Source organism: Ovis canadensis, chromosome 12, assembly GCF_042477335.2.
Source record: "Ovis canadensis isolate MfBH-ARS-UI-01 breed Bighorn chromosome 12, ARS-UI_OviCan_v2, whole genome shotgun sequence".
In the NCBI taxonomy this organism is placed as follows: domain Eukaryota; kingdom Metazoa; phylum Chordata; class Mammalia; order Artiodactyla; family Bovidae; genus Ovis; species Ovis canadensis.
In genome coordinates, this window is record NC_091256.1 from 12965608 (window position 1) to 12992321 (window position 26714).

At 52.0% G+C, this 26714-nt stretch overlaps 2 protein-coding genes across 21 annotated transcripts in view; both read right to left on the reverse strand.

Annotated features, from left to right (window-relative positions):
- Positions 1 to 3514: 3514 nt before the first annotated feature.
- GOLT1A (golgi transport 1A) lies at positions 3515 to 15267 on the reverse strand. Of its 2 annotated transcripts, none has more exons than XM_069545185.1 (5): positions 15138 to 15267; positions 6988 to 7079; positions 5809 to 5987; positions 4566 to 4629; positions 3515 to 3946 (listed from the first exon to the last, which is right to left on the reverse strand). In XM_069545185.1, exons 1-5 carry the CDS (start codon positions 15160 to 15162, stop codon positions 3908 to 3910), a joined length of 399 nt encoding a protein of 132 aa, XP_069401286.1. In that variant the 5' UTR covers positions 15163 to 15267; the 3' UTR covers positions 3515 to 3907. The 2 variants fall into 2 exon arrangements, with proteins under 2 accessions (XP_069401286.1, XP_069401287.1); XM_069545186.1 differs by having other exon boundaries at positions 5809 to 5921; positions 15138 to 15253.
- A 7892-nt stretch (positions 15268 to 23159) lies between these two features.
- PLEKHA6 (pleckstrin homology domain containing A6) overlaps positions 23160 to 26714 on the reverse strand; it is a 142932-nt gene continuing 139377 nt past the window's right edge. For 18 of the 19 annotated variants that reach the window (XM_069545197.1, XM_069545190.1, XM_069545198.1 and 15 more), the window contains one exon: positions 23160 to 26677. Coding sequence is in view for 3 of the 19 variants with exons in the window: in XM_069545198.1 (XP_069401299.1) it covers positions 26625 to 26677 (53 nt within the window). In the remaining 16 variants the exon portion in view is untranslated. The remainder of the gene's footprint in view (positions 26678 to 26714) is intronic. The other variant, XR_011247610.1, reaches the window with a different exon arrangement.

Here is a 26714-nt window from a genome sequence, read left to right on the forward strand (position 1 = left end):
TGGATTTAATTGACTGTGTGGTCTTGGTTGAGGGGGGAGCTATAGGCCCTGACCCCCTTTTCACCCCCTTCTCTTCTCATCCTCCGCTGCCCCCCTCTGGCTCTTCCAGCTCCCAAGGCTGATTTCTCTTTGGAAAAGTCATCAGGCACTTTGAGACTGTCCAGCAAACATAAGGAAAGACAAATTGGTGGAGAGCCAGGCAGCACTGCAGGCTGAGAGAACGGGTGTGGGTGCCAGATCTAAGGCCGGACCCTCCCTGTGCGGCCAGGGGGAAGTGGGTGGGGGGACTCTCGTTTGTGCCCATCAGCTGCCAATGGTAGCTCAGCCCATCCATCCCTCTGTTCTTGCTCCTACGCCCTGGTCCCCTCCTGCTCCCTCTGAGATGCAAGCATGGGGTGGAATAAGAATGGTATCAGGACTCAAATGTGGCTGCAGCTCCTCTCTCCCTCCTGTGAGATTAGAACAAGTCCACCCTCCCATCTCTGGATCTTATTGTTATCTGTGAAAATAAAAGCGTTGGATCAGACTGGCCACCAACTGTCCCCTAGATGGTTACTTTCCTTGTAGACTTTGACTCTGTGATGCCCTGAAACCCAGATCATGGCTTTCTGCACCAGCCTTCAGGCCTGGGGCAGGGCATGGCGTGGAGACAGGTTCAATCCACTAGAGAGAAGAGGGTAAAACTGTTTCTGTTGTGGCTTTAGACCATGGATGCACAGGGTCCAGGTCAGTTCAGAAATCATTCCTGGTAACAACAACCAGGTGTTGCACACCTCCCCTGGGCCTTCCCCTGAGATCTAGCACAAGAAATTGAGTCATAAGCAGACCGTCTCAAGGTAACATGGCCAGTGATAGACCGGAGGCTTGTGAGCATGGGGGTGGGGTGGGGGAGACCCCCTTCTCATCCTCTGCTGTCCCCCTCCAGCTCTTCCAGCTCCCAAGGCTGATTTCTCTTTGGAAAAGTCATCAGGCACTTTGAGGCTGTCCAGCAAACACGATGAGAGAGACTGAGGCGGGGGGGGGGGGGGGGGGGGGCGGGGCAGACAGCACTGCAGGCCGCCCAGGGTGCTGCAGAGCCCACCAGAGCCTGACCTGGAGGGTCCAGGCAGGTTTTCTGCAGGGGTGGCGCCTGAGCTGAGTTTCTGAGCACAAGTCAGCCAGGTGAATAAAGGTTCATCGATGCCAGGAGTAGAGGGAAGTGCCGCCCTCCAGCCTGCCAGGGGTGTGGGTCTTTGCTGGGGAGAGAGTGAGCGATGAGGCTGGGGAAGGTGCCACCAGGGGCTTCATCCCAGAGCGGTGCGAGCCAGACTGGAGTGTGTGTAGATGAGCATTTCGGATGGAGAATTCAGGCTGCTCTTCAGAAGCAGGATGGTACATGAGGAAGGGGGCAGTGGCCAAGCTGTGTGGTTAGAAGGTGGTGTTCCTCCTTCATGGTCCTCTCACTTGTATTGCTTCCTCCCCATCCCAGCAGGCCACCATGTGAGAACTTTGGTTTTTCCCTACTCCCTGTCCTCAACACCTGTCCCAAACACACACACACACACACACACACACACACACACACACCCTTCCCTACTCCCTGTCCCCAACACCTGTCCCCAACACACACACACACCCCCTTCCCTACTCCCTGTCCCCAACACCTGTCCCAAACATACACACACACACACCCTTCCCTACTTCCTGTCCCCAACACCTGTCCCCAACACACACACACACCCTTCCCTACTCCCTGTCCCCAACACACACACACACACACACACACACACACACCCTCCACCCCCGCCCCCTGGTTCCTGCGCACAGGGGCTTTTAACGTGTGGTAGAACTGAATTGTTGAATTGTTTGGAAAAGACCCATCAGCTTCCAAGGGCCACAAGTGGCAATTTTGTGGTCCCTCTGTCCCAGGGGTTTTGGACCTCGAGAGTAACAGAAATTCCAGGCTTGCCTGGAGAGCTTTTGGGGTGGGGTGGCTCCCTTCTGGGGTGACCCCATCTCCTAGTGCCGGGGCTGGCAGAGCACTCAGGAGCTCTTTGTTTACGTCTGTGTTTGCCATCTGCGCAACGGGGAACTGCCCAGAGGAGCCCCCAGTGTTCCCCAGGTCCCTCCAGATGCCTCTGTGACCCCTTATCCCAGCCACAGAGAGCTCATTCACTGCATTCACTCCCCAGAAAGTAACCCCCAAGGTCCTGGTTTCATAAAGTGCAAGTCAGTGTATTTACCCCGACATCCCAATCATCAGGGAAGATCAGCACCCCTTTTGCCTGCCTGGACACATGCCTGCTCCCACCTCATGAGCCTCCCTGGGTCCCGCCAGACCCCTTGCCTGGTGTGGGGGCTGCAGGCCACCTACCTTGCCTTGGCTGTGTCCTGAGGGGTCTCCAAATGATGACACGGCTTGGGCGGGGGCGGGGGGCACCTGGAGGGAGGCGAGCTGGGCTCCTGGGCTCACTCTCACTGATGCCCTGATCACGCCCCTTATAAAGCTCAGGGTGACGTCTGCAGGCACAGACCCACCTCTGCCCGCCCCCAGCCCCTTGGAGTGCAGCCCTCCCGCTCCCTGCTGCTGGCTCCTGCCTCCTGGTGCCCGTGGCTAACATCAGCCTTTTGCTCCCTCTCCAGGAGTCTTCCAGGGCGGGCTTTCTGATTCCTAATAGTTCTTTGCAGCCTCCTCACCTGCTTCTCCCCAGGCCCACTCACAGATCCACTCTGCCTCCAAACAACGTGGAAAGGGACTGTTTGAGGGACGGGGAGGCTCAGCACACTTGTCCCTCGTGTGCCCCCAGCCCTGGCAGCTCAGTTGGGGTCTCTGACCAGAAGGTAGCAGCTTCTGGGTTGGGGGCTGGGGTCTGGAGCTTGGTAGGGGGATTGTCTCTTTTTTCTTCTCTGCTCCCTTCTTTTCCCAAGCAATTCCTGAACTCAGCCCAGGGTTTGGAGAGGAATGCTCTGTGATCAGATGCGTGAGACAGGCATGTGAGCAGCCAGCTAGGAAGGCAGCGTGAAACAGCAGTTCTAGAAGGCGGGTGTCCCTGGGAGTGCTGAGGGAACGGAGGAGAGCCCTCCAGGTGAGTGTGTGTGACGTGTGGCTCCTGCAGCCCCTCGGCCACATCCTGTGGCGCCACAGCCTCGCCATTCTGAAATCGCTGTGAACCTCTCTTCAAAGTGGGAAGGTCTGCTTTCCTTTGCACCCTCAGCACCCGCCCCCTGGTTCTGCACAGACATAGGGGCCCTCACAGAAACGTATTAAATGTACTCATTGCAGGGGATTCCTGACTCTTTCCTGGGCCTGCAAGAGTGTGCTTTACCCTTAGCTGAGGGGCTTCCCAGGACAGACTGGGGCTCTTAGAAGGTAGGGGCACAGCCCTCTAGCCCAGCACAGAAGCTGCCTGGTGAGTGCGCTGTGCAGACATCCACCTAATCAACAGTTGGGAAGCACTTCCCACCATCCTGGGGATTAATACTCATCCCTTGTTTAACAGCTGCCGCTAACAGGGGCTTACAAACATCTCCCTCATTAGGGCTGGTAAACACCAGGGTTTAATGATGGGCCATGAGGGCTGGCCTGCCCCTCCTCAGGTGGAATGATGTCTGTGCACCCACCCTGAGTCAGAGAGTGGGCTTAGTGGGCTAGAGACACAGTCTCAGGCACGTTCACAGCTTGGGGATTTAATCTCTGCTTTTCCTCTCGTGGGCCCTGGGTCTCTGTTCCCAGCAGTCTTGACGGCTTCCTGCACTGACTTGGGGATCGAGGTCAGTCCCTCAGCTCCGTCCATCCTTCTGGACCTGGAGAGGTCCGGATGCGTCAGGGGGATGAGTCAGTGCGGGGTGGGCAACTGCGAGATGTCTCCCATTTCCTTTCCAGCCCCCTTGCCCAGTGATCCAAGTTCAAGGAGTGCATCTCTGCTGTTCAGACCATTGAACTGGTGCCTTGAAGCCTCTGGAACAGCTGTGGGAGGCAAGAATCATTACTCCAGACAAAGAGTGGGGAGCAGACTCAATATCCAGGTTATTATGAAGCCGGCCTTGAGAGCCAGGAGCACCAGGTGCAGGCATGGAGGGGGGCCGCGTGGAGGGGGGCCGCGTCGAGGGGTGGCTGAGGGCCTCCCTGGGGCTTCTAGAGGGCTTGTGTTCTGCCAGGTGCTTCAAAGGTGGGAGGGGCAGGGCCAGGGACCACCCCCTGCCCCAAGAAGAGGACAGAGGCACCACTGCCTTTCCTGTTCTCACGGGATGTCACACATCCTGTCTCCCCGGGGCCCAGATTCAGGCAGTTCTCCAGGAATCTGGCACTTTCTGCTGGGTCACCGAGAACCCCTAAGGCTCCGTTTCTTTGGCTCTAACAGGGAGCTGTTGACCAACACCATTCCCAATGTCCACACCTTTGGCACAACTGTCCACAGAGCCCTCATCCGCTCTTGTTGGGAAGAAGGGCTGAGACGGGCCAGCTGGGGAGGGGTTTTGAGGGGAGACGGGAAAGGATCCTCTGCACCTGGGGAGCAGCTTCACCAAGTCTGTGTGCTTCCCCCTCTCCAAGGACCACCACCAAGCCATTCACATGATTCACTTACCGCACTCAGGAAGGGGATGTTGGAGGCGCTGCCCAGGAAGCCAAAGGCAACGGGGAAAAAGCCCCTAGGAGCAGAAAGGAGGAGGGGGGATCAGGGATGAGCTGGGGGGAGGCTGAAGTCCCGCTACAGGCTCCAGCTTTGGCTCCCGGGAGGGCAGGCCCCTGGACCCTGGGCAGGCATGGCTCTACACCCCTGCTTTTCAAGAGGCAGTGTGGTGGAGTAGTTAAGAATGAAGGCCTTGGGGTCAGACTCCTGGGGTCCCATTTGGACTCCACCTCTCACTGGCCCTGTGCAAACTTGGGCAAATTCCTTAACACCTCTGAATCTGTTTCCAGTTGTAAAATGGGGTTAATAGTAATAGCATCCACATTTCCACAAAGAAATGCTTGGGGAATGTTTATTTTTGTTAGTCGTCTCTCCCTAGACTGGCTGTGAACCAGCAGCCACAGGTTTCCGGGCACGGATCACCACTGGAGGCTGTGCTCAGATTGCTCTCCCCCACACCCCTCCCCTACCATACCCTGGCAAGAATGGTGACCCTCCACAGGGCTTGGGGGCACAGAGGCTGCTGTGGGCAGGGAATAGAGATCTGAATTCTGGCTGAGCTCCTTCCTTTCCTTGGACCTCGGCTCCCTGAGGTCCACTTGCATTTCTGGGGTCTCTGATGGCTGTGATTTTCTTCCCCCTCAATGCTGCTGCAAGCCATCGTTGTCAAGACAGCTAGAACTGAGTCTGCTGAGGCCCCACTCGCACTTTTGGTCCACCCTTGGATCAAGGTCAGATCCTCCGCAGGCTCCTTGTGAGAGTTCAGGCAGGGGCAGCCTCTCTGGGCCTTGGTTCTCTTATCCCCAAGAGGACAGCCCTCCAGTGGGCTGTGGAGATGACAGAATGAGAGGAAAATTGTGAGCCTGCTTGGTGCCTGGGAGGGGCTTCGCAGATGTGAGTTCACTGTCCCTGCTCCCTGTCTGGTGGCTAGGCTTGCGGGCAGGTCCTGGGCCTCCTCCCTGCTGCCGGCACACAGCAGGCGCGCCATGTTTCCTGGTGGCTGTGCCGGTTCCTCCAGCTCGCAGTGTCCACCAGGTGCCCACCCCCGTTTCCAGCCCTTCTGAGTCTCCGCCTCTTTCGGGATCAAGTCCGGCTTCTGTACGCACTGCCAGTCACGCTGCCCACACCCGCTGGAGCCTGAGCTCAGCCAATCAGAGGCCCTGGGGTGCCCATCGCGAGGCCCAGGACCTGTTCTCACCTGAAGAGGCTAAAGAAGCCATAGGTTTCCAGGAACATGCCCAGGAGAGGCCAGCGCAGCAGGACGATGACCACGCCCCCCAGGAAGAAGCTGGTGCCCTTGAGTTTGTGCCTCTGGAAGAAGAAGGAGAACGTCCTCCTCAGGCCGATGATGAGGGAGAGGCCAGTCAGGAACAGCAGCTGCGGGGAGGGAGAGCGGTCGGCGGGTGAGCGCGAGCACGCTGGCTGCACGGACCCGCCCCGCGCAGGGTCGGTGGCCAGGCGCGGAGCCGCACCGGATTGGGGGGCAGGACCTGCTCCTCCTCCAGAGGCCGACCATCAGCGAGGGCCGGCGAGCTAGCGGGAGCCCCGAGTCACTGGGGCTGGAGAGGGGCAGAAGGGCCCAGAGGCAGGGGACCCGAGGCCTTTGGAGGCCTCTGGCTTGTTACCCAGCTCGGCCCGGTTTCTTGGATCCCAAGCGCTTCCTCACGTCTGTTACCATTTCACACCTCCCAAGTAACGCGGAAAAGACTCCATTTCAGAGGCTGAAAGCCAGGCCTGGGTAGGTTGGGCAGCCACACCCGAGTCCCAGGGAGCTGGCGGAGCCCCGGCCCTCCACCCGGCGGCCTGTCCCCACCTCAGCCAGGCTCCTGGGGCTCCTGCCAGACTGAGCTCTCGGCTCTCTTCCAGCATGTTCCGTGCTTACCCCCTTCTCCATACCTCTGCTCCAGCGGGTCCACCCCCCTGGAAGTGCTTTATCCTCCCCACACGCTTCTCTCAATTCTTTCCCGTCCTTCTCCCTCTGTGGGTACTGTCTTTCTCCCAAGCACCTCTTTCCATATTAGATGTATTTATCTTTCAGTGACGTTGCCGCTTCCCCTGCCTTCCTCCCCAGCCGTGTACGTTGATGTCACATTCCCCTCCCTGGGTGGTGGGATTTGAAGGGAGAGACAGTGTCTGATTCATCTGAATTCCCGCCGCTGACCCTCAACCCAGGGCCTCACCTGGAGCTTAGCATGAGAATCCAGGTCCTCAGGTCCTCTGTGCCCAGGAAGCCTTATTGTCCATCCCCAGCCACCAGCCCTTGCCTGCCCAACGCAGGTGGCACACAGTGCCTGGCTGGACCCGATCTGAGTAAACTCAGGGCTGACCCTCCTGGCAGTGGAGACCTCACGCAGGTTCAGAGGGCTGGAAGACTCACATTTCCGAAGGCCAGCAGCACGGAATCAAAGTACAGGAGCATTCCAAAGAGGATGAAGAAGATGCCGAAGCCAGTGGTGCCCACGCCAATCTCTGCAATGCGCAAGGAAGTTGGGGTGGGACGGGTTTGGGGAGAAAGCTGGGACACTGCCGCTGCCCTCATCGCCCCTGGACAGGCGCCTTCCGGGGGTGGGAGGCGGGGTGGCTCTGTTGCGACCCGGGAATCTGGGCTTCCATGCTCTCCCGGAAGGATGGGAAGGAAGGGGAGGTGGGCACAAGCCTCCGTTTAGCGCCTGGAAACTGCTGTTGGGCCCTGCCCACACCCTGCCCTCACCACAGGAAGCTAGTGCTGCCCTCGCTGCTTCTGTTTGCAGTTTCCTCTTGTCTTCAGGGTCTTCAAGACTTCTCTGCTAGATCATTATCAGGGTTGTGACTCTGGCCCTGTTTTCTTGTAGTTGGGAGCCACTTGATGCCAACTCACCCCCAAGCCAAAGAGTACCACCAAAGACACAGCCACAGCCCCAGAGGATCTCAGACCTGCCCAGCTGGCCTGCCCTATTTCTCAGGAGGCTTGTCCTCCTGATAATTCTCACAGCCTCTCCTTTCTTCTCTAAACTGCTCTGGTCCCCAGCCTTCCAGTGATGACCCTTCACACTTGAAAGGGAAAGAGAAGTCATGGACCAGAAATGCGCTCATTACCTGAAGCCAGCAAAGCGATTGCCCCATACTATTTCCCACAGAAGTTACACCATTTTACGTTCCTAGACTGAGCGACTTCACTTTCACTTTTCACTTTCCTGCATTGGAGAAGGAAATGGCAGCCCACTCCAGTGTTCTTGCCTGGAGAATCCCAGGGACAGGGGAGCCTGGTGGGCTGCCGTCTATGCGGTCGCACAGAGTCGGACACGACTGAAGCGACTTAGCAGCAGCAGCAGCAGCAGCAGTGATGCACAAGGGATCCCAACTTCTCTACATCCTCACCAACACGTGTTCCTTTCTGTCTTTGCTTTGTTTTCTTTCTGATAGCATTCATCCTAAAGGGTGTGAAGTGGTATCTCACTGAGGCTGTGGTTTGCCTTTCCTTGATGATAACTAATGTTGAGAATCTTTCATGCGCTTGTTGGTCATTTGTATATCTGTTTTGGAGAAGTGTCTATTTAAGGCCTTTGTTCATTTTTAAAACATGTTGTTTGGATTTTTTGTTGTTATAGGAGTATTTTGTATATTTTAGATAATAACCCCTTATCGGATATATGATCTGAAACTATTTTCTCCTATTCTGTAGGTTGCCTTTTCACTCTCTTGGATCCTTTGATGCACAGGAGTTTTAAATTTTTATATAGTCCAATGTTTCTATTTTCTCTGTAGTTGCCTGAGCTTTTGGTATCACACCCAAGAAATAATTGCCAAATCGAGCATTGTGAAGCTTTTCTCTTATGTTTTCTTCTAAGAACTGTTTTAGATCTTACTTAGAGCTAAAGTGAACTTTAATTGCTCTATGTGGTATAAGGTAAGGGTCCAGCTTCATTCTTTTGCCTGTGACTATCCCGTTTTCCCAACATCATTTGTTGAAAAGACTGTCCTTTCCCCGCTGAATGGTCTCGGTGCCCTTATTGAGAACCATGCGCCCATGTATGCCGAGGCTTATTTCTGGGCTCTCTCTCACATTCCATTGCGCTCTCTGTTTGTCTTCATACAGTCTCACCGCTTTGATTACTGTAGCTTTGTAATAAGTTTTGAAATCAAGAAGTTTGAAACCTCCAACTTCATTCTTCTTTTTCAAGATTGCTTTGGCTATTCAAGATTCCTTGAGATTCCATGTGCATTTAAGAATGCATTTTTCTATTTCTGCAAAAAATGTCATTGGGATTTTTTGATAGATTATTGCATTGAATCTGTAAACTGCTCTGAGTAGTATTGATAGCTTAACAGCAACATTGTCTGCCAATCCACAAATATGGGTCTTTCTACATAGTAGCGTCTTTTAAAATTTCTTTTAGCAACATTTTTTAGTTTTAAGGGTACAAGACTTTTGTCTCTTTAGTTAAGTTTATTCCTAAGGATTTTATTCTTTTTGATGCTGTGGTAAATGGAGTCATGTTGCTTCCTTTTAAAAAAATTACTGATGAGGTACAACTTAAAGTTTATATTTTATAGTTTATATTGTTATGCACCTCACTTTATTTACTTAATATAGCTAAAATGCCTTATTTTCTTTTTGTTGAATATGAAAATCATTTGTTATGATGAATAGAGAAAGAGCTAGAGTGTCTTTTTCAACTACAATATGTATAGCTTTATTAAAAATAGCTTAATTTTTAAAAAGAAAACACATAGGTAAATTTTAACGAGAAGATTTTCACTGGACTTGTTAACTAACATCTCAGAATTGATCCTTAGCATCTCTATGAAATTGGTATTATTGCCATGCTTCTGTGTGTGTGTGTGTGTGTGTGTGTGTGTGTGTGTTCATCAGTCAGGCATGTCCAACTCTTTGTGACCCCGTGGACTGTAGCTCACCAGACTCCTCTGTACGTGGGGTTTTCCAGGCAAGAATACCGTAGTGGGTTGCCGTTTCTACTCCAGGGGATCTTCCCGACCCAGGGATTGAACCTGCCAGTGTCTCCGTGGAGCGTTGTGAAAAATTGCTAAAAGTTTGGTTGTTAAGAGGCAGAACTAAGAAACAGAACAGAAACAGAATTACGAGGACAAGGCTTACTGGCTTAATTATATTTGCAGTTGGAAGAAAATGAAACCCGACTGTCTGTCAGGTGATTAATCTTTCCTAGTCTGTGCCCGGGGCTCAGTGGGTAAAGAACCTGCTTGAAGTGCAGGAGACACAGGTTTGATCCCTGGGTCGGGAAGGTCCCCTGGAGAAGGAAATAACAACCCACTCCAGTATTCTTGCCTGGAAATCCCATGGACAGAGGAGCCTGGCGGGCTACGGTCCAGGGGGGTCACAAAAGAGTTGGATATGACTTAGTGACTAAACAAAAAACAACACCTTGTTATCATACAGATCTTAAGGGGAGAATTAGCACCAGTTCCAGTATAGAAATAAGGCCAAAGGCTTTCCTTAAAAGAGTCATTAAAAATACAGAAATGAGATTTGTACTGAAACCTCATTCAACTCATATTAAAAAAAAAAAAAAGCCAGCCTAATTAGTTCTCCCTTTTGGCAGAGCTGGATTTGTTAGGAACCAGCACAGCATCATTCTTCTCAACATATTGCTTTACCACCAGAATCCATCTGCAACGAAGAGCAATTCCTCCTGTTTCTGACAAACCTCCATAGTCTATTCAAGCTTCCTATTTCTACATTCTAGAATGCCTGCCCGAATTAAATCTCTTACAGCCCAAGACACTGGGCAAAATACAGCCTCCTTGGTCATTATGAAGGTTGTGTTCTTTCCATGTTGCATGATTTTTCTACCCTCAGAGACAATAGGGGGTTCCCCAGTGGCTCAGCAGTAAAGAATCAGCCTGCAGTGCAGGAGACACAGGAGAGTGGGTTTGATCCCTGGATCAGAAAGATCCCCTGGAGGAGGGCATGGCAACCCACTCCAATACTCTTGCCAGGAAAATCCCATGGAGAGAGGGGCCTGGCAGGCTATGGTCCGTGGGTTTGCAAAGAGTTGGACATGACTGAAGTGGCTGAGCATGCATGTGTGAAGAGACAGTAAACTGAGGATCAAGAAGTATTTCTGCCTTGTTGTTGTTATTTTACATGGGCCAGGGTATTGTGGAGGAAGACCACAATCTGAATGACAAAAATATCTTAAGTTTTTATGACTACTATAATAAACCTCTTATTAGAGGTCAGGAGATTAACGCTGATGCATGACTACCATCCAGCGCTCAGCCCCGTTCGAGTTTCATCAGCTGTCCCTGCAATATCATTCACAGCGAAAAGGTCCAGTTAGATCCACATGTGGCGTGAGCTTGCCATGTCTCTTCAGTTCTGCAGTCTCTCCTTGGCGGGACCTTGACACTTGGAAGACCTGCCGGCCATCCAGCAGCAGTGCCTCTATCTGGGTTTGTCTGATGTCTGCGCATGACTGTATTCGGGTTATGCAGAAATATCAGCAAGAGGTGATGCCGTCTTCTCCTGCCACTGTCGGTGACGCACGATTCCCGTTTGACCGCTGCTAAGGACGTTTCTTCAAGTCGGAGTCTGCAGGACCCTCCACATAAAGTGACTCTCCAGCTCCCACCATGAACCCTGCCAGACGCCCCCCTCTTCCTGGCCAGCTGAACCCCACCCAGCGTGAACCCTCCAACCTGGGGAGTGCTTTGATGCCCGCCCTGAGCATTGCCCCCCCTTCCGCAGTACAGCTTTAGGACTGCATTGTTGAGGAAGGAGGGAAAGGGGAAGTGAAAGAGCCTGTTTCTCTTTACAGAATTAACAGCGCCGACTAATAGTAGTCATTGTTAACGCTGGTGAGTGCATGGTGCCAGGCAGTCTGAGCACTTCGTGTGTTCTAACTCATCTCGTCTTCATAACTGCCTGTGTGATAGGTGTGCTTTCCCCCCGTTTCGCAGACAAAACTGAAACATGAATGGTGTTGACCTGTGCCCACGGGTGCGCAGCCAGCAGCCAGCAGAACCAGGGTGTGAACCCAGTAGACCAACTCTAGAGAAGTGACTTTAACGCCCTGTCCAGCCCACTCCTGCCCCCATCCCCTCTGCAGGAACTGCTCTGGCCTGGACCTCCCAACATACCAAATGCAGAGGATAGGGGTCGGGCCTCCTCTGTCAGCAGCTGGCCACCGCCTTCTTGCAGCATCCTCTAGTGGGCTCCATGACACCGTATTCTCGATTGCTTCCTGCTGTTCTGGCCGCTCCTCCCAGGCTTCTTTGCCAGCTCCCCCTTCTCTCTCTCCCTCTCGGGGTCTGAACTACTCAGGGCTTCAGCTCCAGCTCATTTCTCTTCTCATTCTAGTTGCACATGGACTCCCACTTCTTTAAGTATCTCCTGTGTGCTGACAATGTCGTTATTTCTCTCTCTAGCTCGAGGCTTCTTTGAGCTTCCAAACTCCTATCCAGCTGCCTGCTTGGCATATCTGCACGTTTTTCTCTCTTCACGACATCTTGAACTCAACAGGTCCAAACTGAGCTATCGGTTTCTTTCCTTAAAGCTGCACTTGGCTCAGTTTTCCCCAAATGAATAAAATGTCATCACCATCCACCCAGCAGCTCAAGGCAGAAGCTCAGTGGCCTCACGGCTCCGCCACCCCCTTCCCATTCGATCCATAGGTGAGTGTTATTGCTCCTTCCTCCCAAGTGTACCTTGAAAGCTGTCCGTTCCTCTCCACACTTAGGGCTTAGTTCTAAACCACCATTTCCTCTTTCCTGCGCTCTGCGACATTCCCGGGTTAGTCTCCTGCTGCGTTCCTGCCCCCGTTATCCCTTCTCCATACAGTCGTCCAGGGTCTTGGAAAACATGCTGGCTGCTCGTATCAGCGCAGCAGACAGTCCATCCTGGCTCCCCGTGGGCTTAGAAGGAGAGAGTCCTCCCAGCCGTGCCTTGGCTCACAGGCCCGCCATGGGGCCTCGGCTTGCTTGTCCGACTGCATCTCCTGGAGTAGGGCAGGCAGGGGTATGATCTTCGCCTGCCACACTCCGAGCACACCCTTGTTTCCAGGATGGGCCTTCCTGCCTCAGGGCCTCTGTACACACGGTTTCTTCCCGCTTGTCTGGCCGACACATACTCCGCCTTCAGGTCTCAACGCAAATGTCAGCTTCTCAGGGAAGTCTGGTCCTCTCTCCTTTCCTGACTTAATTTGGTTGCCTCCTTTTTCTCTCTCGCAGGACTGAGGCACATTCTTCTTAGAACTTAGCACATTTTGGTTTAGTAAAATGTAGGCTTGTCCCCGGGCTCAGGCCTCAGCCCTTTTGTCTATTTTTCCCCCAGGTCAGTGTTTCTCAACTTGGCTGGTGGGGGCAGGGCTGATAGATGGTGGTTGGCAATTCTGGTCCCCAGGGGACATTTGGGGCCGTATAGACAGGCTGATGGTCACAGTTGGTAGTGAGGTGTGCTACTGCCATCTAGTGGGGAGAGGCCAGGGATGCTGCTAAAATCCCATAATAGGAAGGAAAAGTGAAGTCGCTCAGTCGCGTCTGACTCTCTGCGACCCGTGGACTGTAGCCCACCAAGCTCCTCCGTCCATGGGATTCTCCAGGCAAGAATACTGGAGTGGGTTGCCATTTCCTTCAAGACCCCCCTAAAACAAAGAACTGAAAGTCACGTCTGACTCTTTGTGACCCCACGGACTAGTCCATGGAGTTCTCCAGGCCAGAATGCTGGAGTGGGTAGCCTTCCCCTTCTCCAGGGGATCTTCCTAACCCAGGAATTGAGCCCAGGTCTCCTGCATTGCAGGCAGGTTCTTAACCAGCTGAACCACAAGGGAAGAATACTCAAGTGGGTAGCCTCTCTCTTTTCCAGTGGAACTTCCCAACCCAGGAATTGAACCAGGGTCTCCTGCCTTGCAAAGAACTACCCTGCCCACAAATGTCAGTAGTGGGGAGGCTGAGAAACTCTGCGCCAGACAATCTCACGGTTTTAAATACTATCCGTATGCTGGCAGTTCCCAAATTTCTCTCCATTCCAGACTCATATACCTGACTACCTACCTGACCACAAACTCCACGTCTCTAAAACCCAACTGCTGCTTTCCTTCTCAACCCTTCTAATTGCTCAGGCTGTAAATATTGGAGGCAGTCCTGAGTTCTTTCTCTCACACCCCACATCCAATGCACCAGCAAGCCCTTTCGGCAGGTTGCTCAGCGCACGTCTAGCAGTATTTCCCACCGCTTTGGTGCTAACCCCTGGTCTCCCCACCATCTCTCACCTCAGAACATCTCCCCATCACCGTCTCCTGCCTCTAAACCGGTCTCTCTGTTGCTGTCCCTCCAGTCTGTCTACCCTCAACCCAGTACTCAGAGTGATCTTTTAAAAACATAAGCAGATCACTCCTCTGCACAAAATCTTCTAACGGCTTCCCATCTTCTGCAGATAAAGCAGGACTCCTTACGCAGCCTGGCTGCTGCATGACCTCCTGACCAGCCTCCTGCCGCTCTCCCGTCCTCTGCCTTGTGTTCCTATGTGATGCCTCAGGGCTTTGGCACTGGTGGTCCCCTCTCCCAAGATTTCTCCCTTCAGACGGCTACATGGCTTTGCCCATTCAATTCCCATGCACCTCTGTAAAAAGCACTTTCCCTGGGTAGTTTAGTGACCATTCCATACAAAGCAGTAACCCCTCCTACTCGTCACTTGCAAGCCTCTTTACCCTGTTTTATTTTTGTCCAGAGGATGTATCACCACCCGACATACTACATACTGACCTCTTCACCTGCTAGTTACCTGTTTCCTCATCCTGGAGTATAAGCAGAGAATATAATGTTTCACTCATTGGTGCATATGCTGTGCCCAACACCGTGCTTGGCACATAGAGGAAACAGTGGATGAATGGATACTATCTCCAGTTCGCAGATGAGACACTGGCTTTAAGTAACTCACCCAAGCAAAACTCACAGAGCAACAGTTCTCACCACTTTTCCTGGCCCTGGGGACTACTTCCCTGCCCTCTCTTGGGAAGAAATGGGAAAGACATTTAAGAGGGAAGACCAGGTGATTTAGGGAGAGGATTTGAGTTTAGTTTCTGATAAGGTGCCAGGCTACAGGAGACTTTCATAGTTTGTGGGTGAAAGAGCCTGAATAGGCAGAGGCCTTCTAGGTCCACCCTTGCAGTACCCTCAGTTTCAGAATCCTGAATGGGGATGGGATCAAAGTGGTGAGCCTGCCAGTTCCTCCAGGCAGCAGCCTCTGGCCTCCTGGGAGCCCTGAGCAGCCCCCACCCTGGACGGCAGGGATCCCAGCGGGCCCCAGCCCCGCGGCCTGGAGGAGTCCAACATGGCAGCTCCCAGCCATTGGCTCCAGAGGTCACCTTGCAGGTTCCCCAGGGCTGGCCAGGCTGGGAGGGGCTGCACCTCCCCACACCCCAGCCCAGCCCCGTCAGCAGCAGGGGCCCAGCCCCCTCAGCAGCAGGGGCCCAGCCCCCCTCGGCAGCAGGGGCCCGGCGCCCTCGGCAGCAGGGGCCCAGCCCCGTCGGCAGCCCCCTCGGCAGCAGGGGCCCGGCGCCCAGCACTCACTCTGCCATTCGGTGATGGAGATCATGTCGAGGGCTGCCTGGGGGACGCTCCAGGGGGAAGCTGGCCAGGGGCAAGGAGCCCTGGGGACCGAACCTGGACATGCTCAAGGGAAGCTGACCCTTGGTAAGTTGTGAAATGAGCCTCTGGCAAATCATTAACTCCCCAACACATACACACACCTACACACACACATATACACACGCACTCACCCACATACACTCACATACAGGGCTGCTTAAAGTCACAGTCTCCTGGTTTCTCCTGGCGGGCACTGCTCCCTACTGGATGAGTTAAATGGGAAGTCCACACCCATCTGACTCTCGTAATTCCCCCCAAGCCATCCCCTGAGGCTGAGTTCTGCAGTTTCCATCTCTCTGGCAAATCTTGGACTGTTTAGGGAAGAACTGAGAGTAAGCAGTACCTGGGTTCCTTACATGGTTTGGTGGATGGTGTGGGAAGAGTTGGGATCTGCTTCTCTTTGGGAAAATACTATTAATAAATTCATTTGTTGATGAAATTCATTAATAAATGCAGTATGAACTCAAGAGTGAAGTCAAAAGCAGTATTACCGTAGTACCTCCAGCCAGTATTAAGGGATGCTAATGAGAAGGCAATGGCACCCCACTCCAGGAAAATCCCATGGACGGAGGAGCCTGGTAGGCTGCAGTCCATGGGGTCGCTAAGTCAGACGTGACTGAGCAACTTCACCTTCACTTTTCACTTTCATGCCTTGGAGAAGGAAATGGCAACCCACTCCAATGTTCTTGCCTGGAGAATCCCAGGGACAGGGGAGCCTGGTGGGCTGCCGTCTATGGGGTCGCACAGAGTCGGACACGGCTGAAGTGAATTAGCAGCAGCAGCAGCAGCAATGCAAATTCAAGTTGGAACCCACCAAAAAAGATAGCCCACAACCAAAAGCAAAGGAGAAGCCGCAACACGATGATAGGAGGGGTGCAATCCCTTTTAAATCAAACCTCATACCCGCCAGAGATGCTTGGAATGCACAAACAGAACCTTGCGTGCACCAGGACCGAGGGAGAGGAGCAGTGACCCCACAAGAGATAGGCCAGACTTGCCCGTGTGTGTGTGGGACTCTCTGGTGGGGCGTGGGTCGACAGCACGGGGTCAGGGCGCTGGCCACAGCAGTCCTGGGAGGCTCAGTGTGCCGGCAGAAATCCTTTTGAAGAAGGTCGCCATTACAGCCATTACCCCTACCAGTTTGGAAACTACAGGGAGGGAACACAGCCCCACCCATCAGCAGAAAATTGGATTACAGATTTACTGGGCATGGCCCTGCCCACCAGAGCAAGACCCAGTTTTCCCGGCAGCCAGTCCCTCCCATCAGGAAGGGTCCACAAGCCTCTTATCCTCATCCATCAGAGGGCAGACAGAATGAAAACCACAATCACAGGAAACTAACCAAATTGATCACGTGGACCACAGCCTCACCTGACTCAATGGAACTGTGAGCCATGCCGTGTAGGGCCACCCAAGACAGGCGGGTCGTGGTGGAGAGTGCTGACAAAACGTGGTCCACGGGAGAAGGGGATGGCAAACCACTTCAGCTTTCTTGCCTTGAGAACCCCATGAACAGGATGAGATGGTTGGAGGGCATCACTGACTCAGTGGACATGAGTTTGAGCAGACTCCAGGAGACAGTAAGGACACGGAAGTGGCGCGCTGCAGTCCATGAGGTCGCCAAGAGTTGGACACGTCTGAGCAACAACATTAATAGGTTCATCTTGTAAGCAGTTTGATCGCTTTGCTCTGGTGCCCGTGCTAGATGCTGGGGGCGACAAGCAGCTACCCGAGGCCTGTTGCTGGCCATCTTAGAGGGCTAGATCCAGTTGACTCTAGGGCAGAAATGTCCCCAGGGCGTTAGTCACACAGCTTCACCCCTTTCCCCCAGCATTGTCCAGCTCTGGACTGTGAGGCTGAGCTGTGGAAAGACGAATCTAGGCTTGGGATGGGGCTGGACAACGAGTCAGGACGCTTGGTTCTAGCCTGCCCACCTGCTGTGTAGATACGGCTGCATCCCTCATCCCTCTCTGGGCCTGAAAAAGGAGAAGCTGGCTGGTTCCTAACCTCCTCTCTCTCAGTGGAGAGCAGTGGTTCTCAATCCCATTAGAGCTGGCATCCCCTTTGCAACATCCCCTCTATCCTGCAGTGCAGTTTCATAGATGATATGACCAGTCTACAGCCTTCATTTAAACACCTCAAGATAATTATAATAAAGAAGAAAATATTACAATAAGACACAATGCCTCCATATATAACTGCTCAGTTCAGTTCAGTCATGTCCCACTCTTTGCGACCCCATGAATTGCAGCACGCCAGGCCTCCCTGTCCATCACCAACTCCCGGAGTTCACTCAGACTCACGTACATCAAGTCAGTGATGCCAGCCATCTCATCCTCTGTTGTCCTCTTCTCCTCCTGCCCCCAATCCCTCCCAGCATCAGAGTCTTTTCCAATGAGTCAACTCTTCACATGATGTGGCCAAAGTACTGGAGTTTCAGCTTTAGCATCGCTCCTTCCAAAGAACACCCAGGACTGATCTCTTTTAGAATGGACTGGTTGGATCTCCTTGCAGTCCAAGGGACTCTCAAGAGTCTTCTCCAACACCACAGTTCAAAAGCATCAATTCTTCGGCGCTCAGCTTTCTTCACAGTCCAACTCTCACATCCATACATGACCACTGGAAAAACCATATCCTTGACTAGACGGACCTTTGTTGGCAAAGTAATGTCTCTGCTTTTCAGTATGCTGTCTAGGCTGGTCATAACTTTCCTTCCAAGGAGTGAGCGTCTTTTAATCTCATGGCTGCAGTCACCATCTGTTAGACAAGACTTAACAGAAGGCATAAAGTAGGCAGATTGCTTGCACCTAATTGTAATAAGTTTGAATTTAAGAGAAATAGAAGACTTGGGCCACCCTTCCAAAAAAAGAACCAAATAACCCCTCTCTCTATACAAAAAATCAAAGAGCAGTAGGGAGTGAACACTAGAATAAAAACTGTTAGGTAAAAACAGACCAGAGGTCTTTGCATATACACATATATATAAAAGAGGGAAACAGCCTTCACTGAAGTAGAGCTAACGTAGCGAAGCAAGTTAAAGATGACAAAGTGAGAAAATGGAGGAAATACGACGTGAGTGCAGACAGACTGAGAGAGGGAGTTCCCTGGAGGGCTGGTGGTTAGGATTTGGCTCTTTCACTGCTGTGGCCCGTGTTCCCTGGTCAGGCAACTGAAATCCCACAGGCCACCCAAAACCATAAACCAAAAACTGGATTTGGTGTGTGCTGTTAAAAATGGCTCCCATGTTACCATATGGGATGGGGTAGTGGAGCCATGTCACAGTCACAGATCTGTGTTTTACTTTTCTTCAAGATTTTTTTTTGATGTGGACTATTTTTAGTCTTTATTGAATTTGTTACAATATTGCTGCTGCTTCTTTTTTAACGTGTTTTGAGTGCAAGGGCATGTGTAATCTCAGCTCCCCGACCAGGGCTTAAACTCACACCCCATGCGTTGGAAGGCGAAGCCGTAACCCCTGGGCCTCCAGGGGAGTGCCCACAGATCTGTGTTTTGAAAGGCCATCGTGCGTTCAGGCAAACTTCAGTCTGGGGGATTAAAAGGCCTTGGAGATCATATATTTCCAGTGGGCAATATAGGACGGATTGGGAAGGGAAGTGGTGATTAAGTTGTTTAAAGCAACTGAACGTGCACCCTGAGAAAAACAGCAGGCAATCGCCCCGAACATTTCCACGTGCAGTTGTTACAACATCTTTGGGCTGTAACAACTTAAAAAATATGAAGGAGGCAATACTGTAATATGAAATAATTTCTAAAAGCAGGTATTAAGGAGAGCCAAGGAGACCTTGCATCTCAAGAATCTTTGCTTCAATGATGTTTGGTTCTCTCATAGCTCCTCTGTCAACTGTTTGCAATCAGCCTCTGCTTTTTCAGTAAGACGACTGCATCCAAACCAAATATACAGTAGTTGCAGTGTTAGGATCCATTGTGTAGACAACGATTGGAGTAGATTATTCAATAATTCTGAGACAATGTCTCTACTCCATTTAAGTGTCTTCTCCATAATAAGCATCTCTTAGCTTACTGAGTTATTCAGAAAACTCATTTTTTTAAAAAGCAGAAGCATGCAAAAACTTTTTAGAACTATTATGAATTGTAATATGACTGACTTACACTGGTAGTGGATTTAGTCTATTTGTACATTTTAAAGTTATACAGCAACAGTTAGAACTGTACAGGGAACAACAGACTGGTTCCAAATAGGAAAAGGAGCACGTCAAGGCTGTATATTGTCACCCTGCTTATTTAACTTATATGCAGAGTACATCATGAGAAACGCTGGACTGGAAGAAACACAAGCTGGAATCAAGATTGCTGGGAGAAATATCAATAACCTCAGATATGCAGATGACACCACCCTTATGGCAGAAAGTGAAGAGGAACTAAAAAGCCTCTTGATGAAAGTGAAAGTGGAGAGTGAAAAAGTTGGCTTAAAGCTCAACATTCAGAAAACGAAGATCATGGCATCTGGTCCCATCACTTCATGGGAAATAGATGGGGAATCAGTGGAAAGAGTGTCAGACTTTATTTTTGGGGGCTCCAAATCACTGCAGATGGTGACTGCAGCCATGAAATTAAAAGATGCTTACTCCTTGGAAGAAAAGTTATGACCAACTTAGATAGCATATTCAAAAGCAGAGACATTACTTTGCCAACAAAGGTCCATCTAGTCAAGGCTATGGTTTTTCCAGTGGTCATATATGGATGTGAGAGTTGGACTGTGAAGAAAGCTGAGCGCTGAAGAATTGATGCTTTTGAACTGTGGTGTTGGAGAAGACTCTTGAGAGTTCCTTGGACTGCAAGGAGATCCAACCAGTCCATCCTAAAGGAGATCAGTCCTGGGTGTTCATTGGAAGGACTGATGTTGAAGCTGAAACTCCAATACTTTGGCCACCTCATGAGAAGAGCTGACTCATTGGGAGGGATGCTGGGAGGGATTGGGGGCAGGAGGAGAAGGGGACGACCCAGGATGAGATGGCTGGATGGCATCACCGACTTGATGGACATGAGTTGGGTGAATTCCGGGAGTTGATGATGGACAGGGAGGCCTGGCGTGCTGCAATTCATGGGGTCGCCAAGAGTCGGACACGACTGAGCGACTGAACTGAACTGAGAGTTATACAGGACAGAAGGCAATTCGTTATTTTGGAAAACTCTCCTGTGCGTTGGAGCCACTAAATGCCAGTAAAAGTTTTACTGAGTTTTAACACTGAGACAACTTAAGACCTCCTGAAAATTTTCAAAATCACCCTTAGGGGGCCGTATAATTCCCACTGAAACTGGTAGGTAGAGAGCTCAGGCTATGAAATCAGAGTCCCCTGGGCTTCACTCCAGCTTCATAAGACCTTTAGATATTCTGTTCACTCTTTTTATGCCTCAGTTTCTTGGATAATAATCACATAAACATGAGAATTAGTGAGTGAATGCATGTGAAGTACATAGAATTGGACCTGGCTCATAGTGAATACTTAATGAGCCATTGTTATTACTATTCTCATATAGTTGTAATAATTGTTATTAATATTACTATTATTAGCCTACTGTCTAGTGCTGCTATATGAAAGACTCGGATTTTAATTGTAGTTTCAAACTGCTCCCACAGGAGTGAAAGTTGCTCAGTTGTATCCGAATCTTTGTGACCCCATGGACTGCCACAGTCCATGGAATTCTCCAGGCCAGAATACTGGAGTGGGTAGCCGTTCCTTCTCCAGAGGATCTTCCCAACCCAGGGATCAAACCCAGGTCTCTCGCATTGCAGGCGGATTCTTTGCCATCTGAACTACTAGGAGTAGCAGCTAGGAATGCATTCCTCTCAGCCATGGAGCCCGCCTGTAAGCTAGGAACTGAACTCTCCAGAAACTGGACCGTCTTCATCTGATCCTCGGATGACAGCACTGCATACCAGGGTTGGGCCCGAGGGGTTTGTCTACAGCCCACCATCCTGAAGAGGGGCCCCTTCATGGGGGCAACCCCCGCGAGGACGATGCAGGCCCTGGGATGCCTGCTCTGGTTCATGGGGAAGGGCTGGGAGAGTGCAGCTGCTCCTGGGGCTGCAGGGATGGAAGTGGGCAGGGGAAGGACTCCGATGGCTGAAGGGTAGGGGCCCTACCGAAGTTCTCCAGCGAAGACGGTGGGGTCAGCCAAGGAAACACTCTCCCTCTCCCTCCATCGTGACCCTAAAGACAGCCAGGGGGCCAACACAGGGTCACTACCATCGCCTCACATTTGTAAATGAATTTGCATTTTCAAAGTGTTTTCCATCCATTTTTTTTATTTGATATTCACGAGAGCTCCTTATGGATGGTAGTTAATACCCCCATTTCACTGATAAGGAAATTGTGATTCAAGAATTTTAGTGACTTGCCCAAATCTTTATGCAGCTAGCAAGGTGCGGGGCCAGGAATTGAGCACCAGTCTCGCAGTGGGGTGAGCCAGGTCTGCACTGGAGGCTTGGGGATAAGGGGGTGTGTGGCATGGCCCCCGTTCCCTGCAGCAGCAGGGTCTGAAGTCTGGCTGCTTGCCTGGCCCCAGCATGCCTCTCATCAAGAATAAAGACATGCCCATGCAGTTACAAACTCTGCTCCTTAAAGGGCCTTCTCCGAGCTGCTTTTTCATGTCTGGTTCCTGACTACCGACCCCTTTTGCACCCCTAGCTTGGCTTGATGGAAGGACTGATCTGGGCCAGAGGGTGGAGCAGTCAGGGCCTGTGAGCATTCCGCCTAGAGGGAAGCCGGGCCATCACACTCCACCTCCTCTCCAAGCCCCTGGCTCTGGCCTGGACCGGGAGCTGCGGACAGAGGAGCAGGTCCGGCACGTGGACCGTTTCTCCAGTACACCTCCTCCAGCTCTACAGGCTTCTGGGTGAGCCTGCATCTGGTCCCAGTTCTTGCATCACAAAGGACATTAAGGTTTATAACTCTCTTGGGATGTCGCAAAATCCAAAATCCAGTCATTAATATACATGCTACTAGCCCTTTAGGGATGAGAAGTGGTGTCCATAATTCAAAACCAGCCGATAGAACCAAGCTAATCAGGCTTGCCTTCCTATATCCTCTTTCTTGAACCATGAATGCCACCTTCTCTCCCCAGATATCCTGCGGAAGCCCAGCAAAGCCTGCTGCTGTCCTGGGTTCATGTTCACTCTCCACCTGCTTCTTAATTAAGAATTTCTTAATTCTTAATTTTCACTCCTCACAAACAGATTTCAAATTGAGCAGCTCTGCTAAAGTCCTTCACACTGAGTGTCAATAAAGGATAAGCACTGAGTACCTGCCAAGAGATGTGGCCCCAAATCTCTGAAGCTAGATGAATTCAGGCAGCCTTTCTGATACCAACCCTCACCCTGACTTCAGTGGAAGGTTCCAGGGCCTAAAGTATCTGATACTCCCATTGTTCAGGTTCTTGGGACAAGTCTTGATCTGGGATCACGTGGATCAAAAAGATGACAGTGGTGTTGACCACAAACCATCAGCCCCAGTCTGTGGGGAGGTCCCATCCTTCTGAGAATTCTGGGATTCCTGCCAGGGAGGGAGGCCAAGGGGGGCAGCCCACGGCTTAGGGGGAGCAGGTGGTCCCTTAGGGAAGGCCTAGCCCAGGCCTCCTCGCCCTTTCTGCCATGGACCCCAAGGCCAGGCACGGCAGACATGGACACGCAGTGCCAGAAACACGCCACTTGTACAAACCGTTTATTTCCTGGATTGGGTTTATACCAACTTGCAAGATACAAATGCAGAGTTCACTCAGTGCTTCAGTACCTGCATCTATAAAAAGAATGTTGCTGAGAAGGAAGCAAGCTCTCACCTGTCAGTCGGGATGGCCCCTCCCTGGGGAGGGGCTGTTACAGAGCCCTGACAGATAGTCACTGTTTATCTAACCTGAACTCTTCTTCTAAGGTCACTTTTATACTAAATAAAGACACCAAGATCATCAATTTCCTTGTATAGTTTATTGTCTAATACTAGCAAATCAAATTGGCCCCAATATGTGCATAAATAGATATATGTATATATACGTATATTTCATATTTTCCTTAGATTTAAGAGCTGCCAGGTGAGGGGCTGCCTAAAGGGAAGGGAATTACTTCTGTCTTGCTATAGTCAGCCCTGCTCCAAGAGCATCCCTCTCACCGACGCAGGTGAGCAAGTACGCACAGCCTTCAACCTCAGAAAATCTCTAAAGTGACAACATTAGTACTTGATTACAGCCTCCTGGTTATTGTTGAGGGAGGTAATGTGTTAATTGGGAAGGCCCCAGGTTAGTAACCAGGGCTTTCCCCAGGTGGGTTACTTAGCTCTGGGCTCCCAGCCAGGCCCCCTTCATTCCTAGCAAGATGCTTTAGGCTGGGAATAGGGTGCCAGCAAAGGTCAAAGTGGGAGGCCAGGCTTCTAAGGCTGGCCAGGAGCTCTGTGCTAGGTTCCAAAACCTTTGATTCCAGATCTGGACAAAAGACTTCCATTCTGCCCAAATCTTTGCAAAGCAAGAGCCCCTTGCCCACTTCAGTAGTCACTAAGCAGTTTGGAAGGCTGAGCTGGCTTAGCTCAGGGCCCCAGCAGCAGGAAAGTCCTGGGCAAGGCTGAGATGCACCTTGTCCTTCGGACCCTCAGGGCTGACTTCACAGTCTGGATGCCAGACTGGGGTACCATCCCCTTAACAACGGGCCCCAGAAGAAAGGTCACAGAGGGAGGCAGGTGCCATAAATGTCACCCAGACCAGAGAGGGACCAAGTGAAGAGGAATGTGAGAAGTCCAAGGAACTTGAATGTGTCTGCCCCGAAGGACCAGAGATGTCAAACTGTTTCCACTGGCCGTTGCACCATATCCTGGGTCCATCAAACGATAGACAGACATCCTCAGTGCTGTTTGGCATATTCCAGCAGGGTGATAAAGGTGGTGGTCCAGGAGCACATCTGGGGCATGTATGCCTGCAAGGGTCTGCTTCTGTGCACACAGCTGTAAACATTTCCTTCAAGAAGGTTCACATTCAATAACCCTAGAGTCATCAAAAGTTGACAGTGTAATCAAATCCTTAGACCAGGACTGCAAGAGAATGTCCTGCCCTGGCAAGATCCTCTCCGGCTGAGCTCTGGGGACCAGCCCTTGGCAGACCGGGAATGGGAAGGAGGAGGCTGCTGAGGAGGATGGAAAGGTGGGGGGCTGGACCTAGAGGCAGCACCCCCCCCCCACCATCCCTCACATCGTCTGCCAATTCCATTCAGACATTGCACATTTTGAAAATAGATTTGCTTTTATAACAAAAACGTAAAATAGATCTGTCTCAAAATAACTCCTCTCCCCCTCTTTGGATCAAAAGGCATGGGGTATGGCCGCAGTATGCTTGGAATGCTGTGGAAAGGAAAGGAGAGAAAACGGGCCTGGCCAGGAGTTTCAGGAAAGGATCAGATGTCCAAACAAATATATATATTATATACACATCTGTAAAATGATAAATCTTCACAAAACATATATTAAGGCATGTAAAGCAACATAAAGAGCCAGCTTTATGAAAAAGAGGTGAAGGAGAGGTCGCAGAGGGGCAGACATTAATCCTTGGTATTTCACATGTATTTCTAAAAACATCGCTTAAAAAAAAAGACACGAAGAAAGGGGAAGGCATGGAAGGACCCCAAAAATCTGCTTTTTATGGATGGACAAGGCGTGGGAGAAGACGGAGAAGGGAGAGAGGGTTACCTGGGAGCTGATCCCACCTGCCAGTCTATGGGGGAGAAAGGACAAGTTTGGGGTGCTTGAGCTGTGCTGAAGATGGGAGATGCAGCCAAGGGTCACGCTTACAAAAACCTGCTAGATGTGAGGGTGAGCAAATCCTCCCGTCTGTAAACCCTCAGAAACACGGGAATGTCCTAAGCACCTAGAACAGTGCCTGGTACATAAAAGGTGCTCAGTAAATATTTGTTGAGTGAACTGTTAGCTTTACTTGCATATGAACCATAACCATCCCAGCCACGAAGGAGTGGAGAGGAATTGCTCGTTCTCAGGGTCGTTGGAGGTCAGGTTGAAGTCTCGGGGAAGCAACCCTGGCAAAGAGAAGGTCTAGGGGCCAGGGGTTTCACTCTAGCTCCCCCATCCTCTCCGGCTACATTCATCAGAAGGTGGTGGAGCAGGGGGACAACAGGCTTGGCTCCTGTCTCTCCACCACCGGTCCCCCGGCTACGCAGGGTGTGAACGAGCCACACGAGAAGGGAGACGCTCCAACAGCTTCAACTTATCCCCATGTAGGACGCCTGGGATTGAGAGTAGGGCTCCAGAATCTGGCCTACCAGGTTCAGGCCACATCTGCTCTCCTGGGGCACACGTTCAGCTGGCCCACAGCACATTCCAGGGGGAAGGAGATGAGAGTGTCACAGAAATGTTTAGGGAAAGGCCCCGTGGCTGACCACATGCTCCACACCCTGACCACCCCACACTTTCTGGTCTTCCAGCAGGACCAAGACAGGTCCTTTTCTCTGCTCCTAACCCCAGGATGGGGAGGCCGAGGTCAGGCCCAGACCCAGAAGGAGCTGTCCCCAGCCCGCGCTCCCCGGGCCCTCAGCACACACCTCCACCCTGCAGCAGCGGGCTCCGCGGGGGTCCTGGAGCTGGCAGCCCCCGATCCTGGCACAAGGTGGGGAGAGCTGAGCTGACACCTGGCGCTGTGCCTGGCACTAACCTGAGGCTCCACCCCGGGGAGACCAACCCGATCCCCTTCTCATCTCCATTCTCCCCCTCCTCCTCGTGCACAAGCCCTGCCATTCCCTTTCCTCTTGCCCTCCCGAGACCTCTCCCCATCTCTCCGCCACCCCTTCTCAACCTGCCCTCAGACGCTGCACACACCTGCCGCTTCCCACCCACAGCCAGCGCTCCCCTCCGGGAGCCGAGGAGCCTCTCCCATCTCTCGTCAGCTTGTCTTTGGCTCAGGTAGGTGGTCAATCTCCACTGGACCCCAAAGGAGCACCCAGTAAACAAGGATGTGCCAAGACCCTGGGCACCGCTGGACAGCAGGGCGGGGCTGATGGAAGGGGATGACGGCAGGCCCCACTCTTGGCATCGAGAGACGAGTCCTAACCTAAGAGGGCCCAGGGTGCATTCCCCACCAGGGTGTCTTCTCCACTAAGGAATGTTCCAGCAGGGCTGTCACAACCCCAGCCAGGGCCAGAGCGAGGCTCCCTGTGCCGAGGGCAGCAGACAGGATGGCGCTCCTCACCCTGCCACCTGAGGCCCCGGCCTAGGGCTGCCGTCTGAGTCGCGAGGATCTCGGGCCGGAGCCCCGGCGGTGTGGACGCCACAGTGTCTGTGCTGCTGTTGGCGGCGACCCCAGCCCCTGGCCTGGCTCCCTGCGGGATTCCCACCGGAGCGCAGGGGCAGAGGGCCAGGGTGGGCAGCAGGGCAGAGGTGGGCTTCAGAACGTGGCTCTCTGGAGCTTCGCGGCATTGGCTTCAGCCAGGGCTTGCACTGGAGGAGAGAGACGCGGGTGAGAAGGCACTGCACA